The sequence below is a fragment of the Syngnathus leptorhynchus genome, chromosome 21 (assembly GCF_054491065.1).
Source record: "Syngnathus leptorhynchus isolate UIUO chromosome 21, UIUO_Slep, whole genome shotgun sequence".
Lineage (NCBI taxonomy): Eukaryota > Metazoa > Chordata > Actinopteri > Syngnathiformes > Syngnathidae > Syngnathus > Syngnathus leptorhynchus.
Genome location: NC_141215.1, coordinates 6,190,113 through 6,201,158, shown reverse-complemented (window position 1 = coordinate 6,201,158; position 11,046 = coordinate 6,190,113). Strand labels below are relative to the sequence as shown.

At 47.5% G+C, this 11,046-nt stretch overlaps 1 protein-coding gene and 1 long non-coding RNA gene across 3 annotated transcripts; both read left to right on the top strand.

Annotated features, from left to right (window-relative positions):
• Positions 1-450: 450 nt before the first annotated feature.
• Positions 451-1,740, top strand: LOC147040385 (uncharacterized). Its single transcript, XR_015063212.1, has 3 exons — positions 451-499; positions 1,004-1,140; positions 1,361-1,740. It is a non-coding gene; the product is annotated as an uncharacterized LOC147040385 (long non-coding RNA).
• A 372-nt stretch (positions 1,741-2,112) lies between these two features.
• Positions 2,113-10,686, top strand: LOC147040384 (transmembrane and coiled-coil domain protein 3-like). 2 transcript variants are annotated; one of them, XM_085902820.1, is made up of 6 exons: positions 2,113-2,285; positions 8,386-8,535; positions 8,597-8,686; positions 8,758-9,395; positions 9,487-9,622; positions 9,680-10,686. In XM_085902820.1, exons 1-6 carry the CDS (start codon positions 2,241-2,243, stop codon positions 9,968-9,970), a joined length of 1,350 nt encoding a protein of 449 aa, XP_085758946.1. In that variant the 5' UTR covers positions 2,113-2,240; the 3' UTR covers positions 9,971-10,686. The 2 variants fall into 2 exon arrangements, with proteins under 2 accessions (XP_085758946.1, XP_085758948.1); XM_085902822.1 differs by lacking the exon at positions 2,113-2,285 and adding an exon at positions 5,350-5,618.
• Positions 10,687-11,046: the final 360 nt, after the last annotated feature.

The following is an 11,046-nucleotide window of genomic DNA, read 5'->3' as shown; positions in this document are numbered from 1 at the left end:
TAAACAGGTCAGAAGTGTCAAGCGTACATTTAATCGGTCGTTAACGCGACACAAAAATGTGTTTGGGAAGAGCTGGCGTGTACTGACACGAAGGCCCGCCAGACACGCAGCCAGAAAAACATTACCAGTGATTCACAGGCATCGCATGGCACATCAACACATACCTCTTACCCTACTCACACACTCTCACACACACATACATATGTGTGCGTGTTGAATTAGAGTGGAAGGTCCAATTAAAAAGTTCAAGTGGTGACAGTATCCAAGTCTTCACTCAGGCCGAAACTGAGGACAAGAAAAGTTGTCAAGAGGCGGGTGTCAATCCCCGCTGAGGGGATTATTCCCAGCTCATGACTTGTTTATCTGCTGTGCCACCAGCAGCCCCCATTCAGCCTGCATGAGTTGCTACACCTGCATCCACTGCCTGCACACACACTCACACACTCACACACACAGTCCACCCTCAGCGACGTCCACGCATGCCGTGATCCATAATAAGGTTTGTATTAAAAATATAAATTCACTTCGTGATACAATGAGAGCCTTTTTTCTTCTTCTAACTCATTCATGTATTTTAAGAATGGCATCAAATGTTATATGTAATATATATATTTCTTTAGGTTTTAATTATATGTGCAATGATAAATGTACCAAAATCTGTTTGCCTTGTTTCCATTCTCCCTCACTTCCTTTGTTTCCTTTCTCGGATCTTTCGTTCCATACAATCTCTCTAAACTAAGTTATTATTTTTGTGTGTCGGTATGTTTGGACCACACTCCATATATAAAACAGTAGAGTGGCACCATCTAGTGTTCAAACACGTTACTGCAGGTGTTGTGTTAGTTCAGGGACGAGAGTTTGTTTGAAAGTATTTTTGTTGTTTCGTGTTTGAAATTGGAAAAGATAATGAATGATTGAGTTGCACCAATATGGCTACTCGTGATTGTCAATGTGATTTACAGCAATTGTAGCATCTTTCGTTTAACATTAATCTACACTCCAGTCCAGTTGAAGGCGGTAAAACGACATTGTGATAGTATACACCACCGAAGAAGAATAACTACCACAAGAGAAGAACTAAAACATGGCTGCCCTCCGCGCAGGAAAAACAACGGTACAAAAAAGGAATAAAGAAGCAAGGTACGTTTGTTGTTGTGTTTGTATTTATTTTGTAAAATGCACTTTGTAATGTCGATATTTAATTAAATTTTGATAACGGAATGTCCACCAACTGGCAGGTTTTACAGCGATAACAAACAGGAAGCCTATTTAACTTATCCGCTCCAAATGCATTACAATTGCGAAAAGCAGATGTTGTATTTGTTTGTTTTTTATTCTTTATTTTAATGGTTTAATTCAGGATGTAAACACTAATTGAAATGGAGATCTCCGATTGGTCAAGGACACACTTCCGGGAACAGCATCATCTGGTTCCCGGCGGCAGCGCCCCAAGTGTTCGAAAGAGCGCACTACAGGCAGAAGTCCATGTTGGAACGTGGAGGTGGTGAGCTCACGAAAAAATGTAACTATTAATGTTTGCAACATGATATCATGTTTGTGTTACTAGTTTATTTATTTGTTTATGATTTATTCATCGCTCTTGTGTATGTGCCTTTTTGTTTTTACTTTTTGTGTTGTTTTCTTGGATGTTTTTAATATGTCTTGTCACCGTGGGATAGTGGTAACGCAATTTTGATCTCTTTGTGTGTCTTGAGATGTGAAGAAATTGACAATAAAGGAGACCTTGACTTGACTTTGAAAAGCTGATAACATCTTTATTTTTGTATGTTTTTATTCTTGAGCTTGACACACTGCAATGTAAAATGGTTTGTAAATGTATATATCATTTATAGTACAAACAAATGACTTGAAGCACTTGATCCCAAAATCACACACAAACTGTACATTCTAAGCAGAGTCCCCTCTGGAGGCTTCTGGCATATTCACTCACCATGAAGTCCCCCCCTAATCGACTCCATCCTTGGTCTGAGGGCGCGGTTGCCGTGGCAATGTGTACCAAGACCATCGGAGGGTATCCGATAGGGATCGCAAAGATTCCATTTGGGCCGCCCGGCGCTTTCCTTGTAAGGTCTGGCCGGCTGTTGAAGCCCTGGGAGCGTGCGCGCTGACGCTCAGGCGGGTGCTGACGCAAGAAGTAACGCTTTTCACAATAAGAGTGTCGAAAGGGCCCCGGTGAGAGAGGGGTGGGGGGATTTCAAGCCATTTGTCACTTTGAGTCCATGAGGAAGAATCACAGCGCCTTGCCGCTCATCTTCGTGACAGAGGTAGTGTTGTTTTGTTGACTCTTGACTGAGTCTGTCTTCTATGGAAAATATCAAGATGGTTTGATACGAGTTGCGGTGGTGCTCGCGGCTCGTAGACAAGTACCGCCACGTTTGGGGTGACGCTCAGAACCGCTGCTGACCTTTGCTTGCTTGTGTCACGCTTGAAGAATGTCAAAAGGAGCAAAGGCGGGCGGGCGGGCAGCCACACCTTTTTTATGATTGCTAAGTTAAAAAACACACACGAAGAGACGTCACGTGCATTGACATTGTGTGTGTTTTGTAAATCGTAGAATAATAGCAGTTGTGTTGCTATGCCTGGGGCAAATGCATGTTTTAAAATCCGTGTCAATTTTACATTGAGTCACTTTTTATCTTGCTTGGCAACTTTGATGCACGGAAGAGTGCAGTCCACGCTTCTAGTTGGAAACACAACCTGCTACGGTTACATTTATGTGGGTTCATGCAAGTAAACGGAAGTTAAAAAAAAAAAAAAAAAGAGCGACAAATGTTGTGTAACTGCTCCGGTTTAATGGGGCACTTCCTGTTTTCCCACCGCCGCCGCCCCCAACAAGGACATGCTGAAAAAAGGAGATGACCTCAAATAAATTTTTTCATGGTGCCACAGTTGCAATCTTGTTGCCATGCTAGCAATATTAGCAATTAGCATGAAACACGCTGATTAGACACGCCCCTCCATGATGAGGGCCTTGTGGATGATGAAGCTGGTCGTGAAGTAAATAGATTCCGTAGACCCCTCATCTTCATTACGCATGCCATACTCAATTTGTCACCATGGAAACCAGACAGAAGCCCCCCCCCCACCACTTCCTCATTAATGAGCATTCGAAACACACGCACTGATTCTAATTATAAGTCAAGATGTTTTTCACCATAAATGTAAACCCATCACAAATGGACCTCATGTACCCTGCGTAATGAGAGTCGATTTAATTTTGTGACGCTCCTGAAAGCTAACAGATGTAACTCATTCGCATATTTGCCAGCGCAATGAATTATCCTTATCGTTGCCTCGCTTTTCTCTTTTCCTGATAACGGCAGCCAGCGTGGGCCGTTTCAGGGCACCGCTGTTGTCCTTTAGCCTCGCGAAAACTTCAAAACACTCAAACCAAGACAAAAGGCCTGAAAGGTCACGGGCACCGTGAGTGTGTGTGCCAGGTGACGCATAAAAGACGCCCACGTGTGCGCTGAAAGCAACTAACATCTTTTCAATAGACTTTATGACCATTTTGGGATTCTGTGCGCGGGCGGAGATTGTTTTCCGAAGGTGGCGCTCGGCCTCGGAGGAGGTCTTGTCGCGCAGCGAGCCGCAGATGTTCACCGCTAGGTTTAATGGCTCCATCTGCGTGCCACAATTGAGTCCAAAAAGCTGTGTAAAAGGCCAACGTGTCAGCGTGTGATATGCGCCGACAGCGCCGCATCTGCTGGAGGCCCGGCCCCGCCTTCATTTTATCCAGAGACGCCGCGAGATGTTCTCCGGCCCTGCTGGCTCCATTCATGCCGCCCGGTGATTTAGTTCCCCTGCCAGGAAGGCACAAAAGAAGGGATCGTTGGGGGGGGGGGAGCCCAGGCACCAAAACAAAATGCTCACATTGTCATTTGTGGGCGAGGTGCAGATGAGAAAGCTCACGAATGGATAAGCAGCGTCGCGCGTTCCCCTCAGGACACGCGTCAAGTGTCGCCGAGCGACATGATGGATGCTTGTATTAAAAAAGTAGCAAAGATTCACTGGCTCCTTCCTCGAAGCCTCTGTGAGCGAGGAGGTTGTGTCACTCGGTCGACCTTTCGCCATCTGTCTCCCGTCTGTCACTTCCTCCGCACGCGGCATCACATCATATCAAGCGATTCTCAAACCGAACGTGACCTAAGCAACGAGCGACCTCAACATCGTCGTGCGCTCCTCCCTGGTGCAAGTCATTAACCCTATTCAAATGTCCCAGATCCCACGGGAACATTCTCCTAAACATTGTGGGACGCTCCCATAAGGTTGCATCCTCCCTCCAACATTCCAGCCCAGAAGGGTCTCGCTCGTCGCCCTCGGCCCGCCCCGCTATCAGCGTCCGCTAGACGGGAAGTCGGCCAGGAAGTCCGTAAAGAACACAAACAGGAGCGCTCGCAGAGAAGAACAATGGTGTCATGTGGGGAGCTTACATCTCTGCTTGCTCTTGACGCACATGTGACATCGACAAGAGGCATAATTACGTCCGCAATGAATAACAATTAAACATCTCCCTTGTCTCTGTTTTACACACGTGTATGGATCACGCTAATCGATACGTGGCTGAAATGGACTGAAAGTGTGTGAAGTTATTAGTATTGATCAGAGCTGGGAGGCCATCCATCAACGCGTACACACAAGCACACTTAACAGTTTCATCAGCCCGACTCCAATAATGGAGCTCGAGGCCTCAGGCAAAGCCCTCACGGGACTCCGTGTCGTCAGCGCCGGCACTTGTCATGTCGATCCATATCCTCCTAAGGTGGACATGGCGATTGGGGTCAAAGTTCGCTTCAGAAGTACGACCTAGCCCTTCAGTCGGCTTTTTCCACATACTTCAGGTGACAAAATGGCCAGATTAGATGAATAATTAACCAAGAGTGGGCCCTGAGAGATCACGTTACACTAACAGGACTAATTAGTTTCATTATTGTAGGGCTCCCATGTTTGAATGATTGATGACACAACGCCTGCTGCGGTAAAGCAGCCCGACGTTAAATTTGTGCAAACCTTTGTGTTCAGGACCACATTGGATTTTTCATTCATCATGATTTTAAGTAGTAATAATAATAATTAAAGGACCACATTGGATTTTTCATTCATAATGAATTTAAGTAATACAAATTAAATTGATTTATGATCATTAAAATAAATTGTTGAAATATCAATTTTACCAATATTTAATGTTATTTATTGTTTTTTTAATGTAATTACTTGATGCGAAATGTTTTTGGGCGCGCTCGATATGTGTTTATTGCGCCAAGCCACGCCTCCTCGTCTTAGACGAGGCGGGCGGTGCTCAACAGCCTCTCAGTCGTTTGACGAGTTGCTGGCGGCGTTTCGAACGTGTCAGTGGTGCCGGGCTGCCACGGTGAGCGAAACTCACCATCGTCCCTGGAGGAGTCGATGTAGTGTGTTGTGGTGCAGTCCGGTGTCTCGGAACCGGCGATGTTATCGTTTTATAGCCACTAACGGATTACTTTCGAGGCGAAGACTGGAACCCAGTCGAGCCGGGAATATGTCCGGAACCGGTGGAGCAGTTGCGGGGAAAAGTTTACCACAAGTCGGGCTGCGGTTACCCCGTCGACGCTAAAATGGTAAACGTGTCAATGTTGTTCCTCCTGTCTTATCGATACTTGATTGAATTGCACTTTGTAACTCATCAATATTCGATGGCAATTGCACAATGTCACAAGCTGTATTGCACATTTGCACGCCACGGTGATGAAAACAAATCAGGTAACTTGTCACCTACTTGGCAGCAACAAGCGATTCTGCTACGGAATAAAAATGGCCATGAAATTTAAACAAACTATCTGTGACACATTGCTAAGCAACACTTTAGTGGAACCACAAACATCTGTCATCTACTCTTGGAAACGTGCCACCACTTACCGCGCCAGACCTCATTGAAAAAAAATGTTTTAATTTTTTTTTTTAATCGTGGATGAATGATGCGCGTCGGCTGCAAATAAGACTTTGGCCGTGTCACTCATTTCCATCCCTATATGAACTGTTGCCGCTTGAGAATGCAATTATACAGTATGAACTCGACTTGCTGTCATGGAGGTTGTTTATAGGCTGATAATGCAGGCAGAGTGGAACAGGTTTGTCCAGTGTTCACCGTATGACTCAAATCGTTTCTTTACTGAATGTTGTTTTCCCTCGGGTTGATGCTGGGCTTTGTTGACATGCACGCTGACCTCGAGTGGTCCTCCATTTAAAGGTCACTACTACGAGAGATGAGTGTTCCCGAGCCAAACATGGTCCCGCTCTCGTTTCCAACCAGATGAGCTCCTCCGGGAACGTTCGAGTGATACTTTGCGCTGTCATGCTCGGACACGTTGGCTCTAAGGGCGTCTCATTTACTAAGCGGCGGTTTTCCATGTCGACAAGTCCCGAAGATGCGATTGTAACGCTCCATCTCACGCTGAATACTTGATTACATTTTGGAGGCCAGAGGTTCCCTTTGACATTTGGACACGACATCCAATTAAGCACGCTGCGTTCGGCCTCATCCACTTATTGCCTACTCGCTAATCGTTCCAAAAAGGATTTTTGTATCGTGCGTTTTTCAATATTGTTCGATAAATGCTCAAATTTTGTGTTTCGGGAATCAAATGCACGATTTTGACCGCGGATTGAGGAAAAAAAACGACGAATATTACTGCAATTTACTGAGTTACCAGGTGTCCATTTATTGTATACTGCCCTCAGGTGGCCAAGGCGAGCGCTACAGACGCACAGACTGTTGAATTTTTTTCCCCATTCTAATTCATAATGGGGTGGAAGGAAATCTCATTTTCTGACGTCAAACCCGAGGAGCTTGTTTAGACCGACGTCACACTTTGCGCTTTTCTGTACTGAGAAGCAAAACAAAAAAACAAAAAACAGAATGATTGCCACTGACGGCCTCACCGCTGCCTCTCTTCAGTCATCTCTGTTGTCATGGCAACCGGTATTATGTTTTTCCAGGCTAGCGGCGGACGGACGCCGCGTCGGCACGGTGACCGTACGCGGGTTCGACGACGACGACGGATTAGCAAAATAATGCGAGCTAATCCCGACGCGCACGCACCACTGGCAGCCGTGTCGGGTGTGTGAGTAACACGCTGTGGATTAAACCAGCCGCAAATAATCTCCCTGTTAAAGTGAGAGTGACACGTACACTCGTACGTTTGTCATACACACACATCTGATTCAGCGTCGGTGTTGGAAGCACAAATTTGATCTCAAAATGGCCTCCGTGGGATGATCCAAACTGTTAGGAAGAGGAAAAATGTGTGTATGAAACTTCCTCTTTGTGTTTTTTGTTTTTTTTACGACATCTTGGTGTTCTTCCAAGAACTGAGGTGAGATGCATTGTCCTTCCAAAAACATCCCGGACGCTTTGATGCCAAAGTCTCAGCGTATCAGATCCCTTTTTTTCCCAAAAGACTTGCCGGGTAATCTTTTGGAGATTAAACTGTTGGGATTACAAGAGTAGAGAAGAGGAGGGATTATCACGGTTTTTTTTTTATCATTATTATTTTTATTTGTTTGCATCATATTTTCTTTTTAGCATAGAAACCCGAAGCGAGGCCTTGAAACTTTTCTTGTATGTTGTCTGTGTGTGTGTGCGTTTGACCCACGCCCTCCAGGATGTTCTTCTCCGAAGCCCTAGGGCCTCATTTTGCATTTCACCTTAACATGTCCTTTTCCCTTTGCGAGTGAACTTTAGCAACGTTCCCAACTGTTTGCCTCGTTGTGTATGCGAACGTGCTCCGAATTTCAATGCAGCCTTAATTTAGACGTTGACATTTTTATGTGCACACATTTAAGAGAAGAGCTTCTTCTATCTGTCGCCTTTTTTTTGGCACTGCCGTGGATGTGTTTTTTTTTTTTTTTGCGTTGCTTAATGAAGTGAGCCAGCTGAGCTGCGTGGTTTCCTCCAGCGCCACGTTAGCAACGGAGCTCACTTCCCTAAAAGGGCCATTAGCACCAAAACACACATTATGTTAGACTGCTTTGAGTGTCCATTATGGGGAAATGAAGCTGCTGCAGGTTATCTGTGTGATGCCTTGGCCCCGTTTATATTCATGGAACCGCATCAGTTTGTGTGTGTGACAAGCACACACACACACACACACACTCAGACAGAGAGTCCTTGGCAAAACCGGCAGTATGATGGATTAAAGGCTGCTGAAGTCCAGTGTTAAATTTCCATATTTGTCCCGGGAGTAGAGCGATGCGTCAACTAATGCACTGAATTAACTGTTCACTTGACGTCGTGCTTAGTTTTGAAAAAAAAAAAAACCCAAACATCTGTGGATCAGCGACAACGACATGGCTCCCTTGTTAGCTAACGTTGACTTTGGTGTCCAGGCGGAGCATAGCGGCTGCGATGTCCTCAGCATCCCGGTGCCCATGCGGCGCGGCGGCTCCGAGTCCAACCTGGACGTGGTGGACGGCGTGGGCCTGGACTTCAACAAGGGGGCGCTGGGCATCGACAGCCTGCAGCAGAAGATTGTCAAGGTCAGCGGCGCTGCAAAATGGCGGCAAAGCACAACGTTTGTCTCACTTTGCGCCGCTTTAGGTGACGGAGCAGATCAAGGTGGAACAGACGGCCCGGGACCAAAACGTGGCAGAGTACCTGAAGCTGGTCAACAACGCCGACAAGCAGCAGGTGGGGAAAATAAACTCGGAGATAGGCGCGGTGGAGACTTCGAGACCCATTCTGCTTTTTTGCCACCACAGATGGTTCGCATCCGCCAGGTGTTTGAGAAGAAGAACCAGAAGTCGGCGCACTCCATCGCCAGGCTGCAGAGGAAGCTGGAGCAGTACCACCGCCGCGCCAGGGACGGCGAAGCCAACGGCAAGCACGGCCACAAGAACGACGCCCGGGACGCGTCGGGGGGGCACGGCAAGGAGGGCGGCCTGCCTCACTCGGTGTGCCACCTCGCGCTGGACAAGGTCAAGACCATCGGGCCGGGCGTGTCGCTCTCGCCGCCGTTCTTCTTCAACAAGTCTCGCGGCTTCGCCAACCTCATCCGCAACAAGTACGGCAGCGCCGACAACATCACGCATCTCAAGAGCATGGAGGCCGGCCCGGGGCTGCGGGGCGAGGCCGGCGGCCGCGGCCTGGGCGGCAGCGCCACCACCGTGGCCAAGCCCACCAAGTACCACAGCGACGACGAGTGCTCCTCCGGCACCTCGGCCTCCGCCGACTCCAACGGCAACCCCGTTAGCGGCGGCCGGCTGGCAGAGATCCTGGAGATGGTCCGGGACATCCGCGATTCGCAGACGCGGCTGGGGCACGACATCGAGGCGCTCAACGCGCAATTCAAGCGTGACTACGGATACTTCACTCAGGTGCTGCAGGAGGAGCGCTACAGGTGACTACTGCACGCAAGCCACAAGCTAAACAGAGCTGCGGCTTAACCCTGGATTTCCCCTTGAGCGCTGTCTGTGGGTTTTGGGCGTCAGGTACGAGCGCCTGGAGGACCAGCTGAACGACCTGACGGAGCTCCACCAGCACGAGACGGGCAACTTGAAGCAGGAGCTGGCCAGCATCGAGGAGAAGGTGGCCTACCAGGCCTACGAGAGGGCCAGGGACATCCAGGTAAGGGCGCCTGCCCGTCCGCCCGGCTCGGCAAACGGTGATGGCGTGCCCGTTCAGGAGGTGCTGGAGTCGTGCCAGACGCGCGTGTCCAAGCTGGAGCTGCAGCAGCAGCAGCAGCAAACGGTGCAGCTGGAGAGCGCCGACGCCAAGGTGCTGCTGGGCAAGTGCATCAACATCATGCTGGCCTTCGCCACCGTCATCCTGGTGTGCGTGTCCACGGCGGCCAAGTTCGCCGCCCCGCTCCTGCGCAGCCGACTCCGCCTGGCGCTCACCTGCGCGGCCGTGTCCCTGTTGGCGCTGCTGTGGAAGAACTGGGAACATTTGCCCTGCGCCTTGGAGCGACTGTGACGTCTTTGGCGCGCCATTGATACGATGCCATGCATCTTGCCGGCTTAAGACACTTCAAAACGATAATGCGCAAGAGTGGCGGTGAATGTTACCCAAATGCTCCAAATGTTCCTTAAGCCCGTTGTGTCAATTTGACACATTTGAGAGTGTTTCTCAGTCTATCAACTGCCTTTGTTGATGTTTTGTGCTGCGATTAATTAAGCACGGTTCAAAGCATTCCCAATTGTTTCGGAATAATTCCTTCTAGGCTGTTTTTTTTTTTTAACCACTCGACTTGAAGACTGTACAACGAATGCCCAAAGGAGCAACTCGGGGGAGGACGTTTCTTGTAAAGTGGTGCCGCTTCAGTAATTCCAAGTTCACCACTTAAAAACTTGAGTTGCAACTCGAGTGTGACCTGAATAATGGAGGTGGACTGCCGTGTTTGCACCAAATATCACTGTGAAGAAACAAATAGGCGCCTTGATTTTGTCCCCTTTTAAAGCCAAATAATAAGAAAATATGTGGGATTTGAAGAAGGCAGTTGAGGGTTTTTTTTTTCAGCCACATTGTCACAAAAGGTTGTCATTTTTTTCTGTCTCTATTGGTAACCTACAGCATGTCTTTTTTTTTATGAGGAAATGTATGTTTTTTGTTAAATGTATTTGATGTATTTTTGGTAACGTGCACTGCAAGCATTATTAGGAATTGAAAAAAATAAAATGACAACATGTGCCCTTTAATACAAGCATGGTTTGTCTCCCAATGAAAAAAAAGAGAGCAAATAGTTTTCATGCATCATCCATCATTCATGGGGCTGGCCACACATGCATTATTCACACAATTTTCTGCAGCTTTCTTCCCTCCCTTCTCTGTTTTTCTTCCTTCCTTTCATCTTGTCCTGCTAATGTGCACGACTGGCTCCTGGAGGACAGATGAAGCAACTACAAGTTATAAAAAATGAATACATACATTTCAATGATTTAATTAAGCACTTTTTGAGGGGAATAAAGGGAGCAATTCAAGTAATATTTCTGGATTCTGTGTAAATGAGGGACACTATGTCATCCACACCACAAGACGGCACTGTTTCTCGT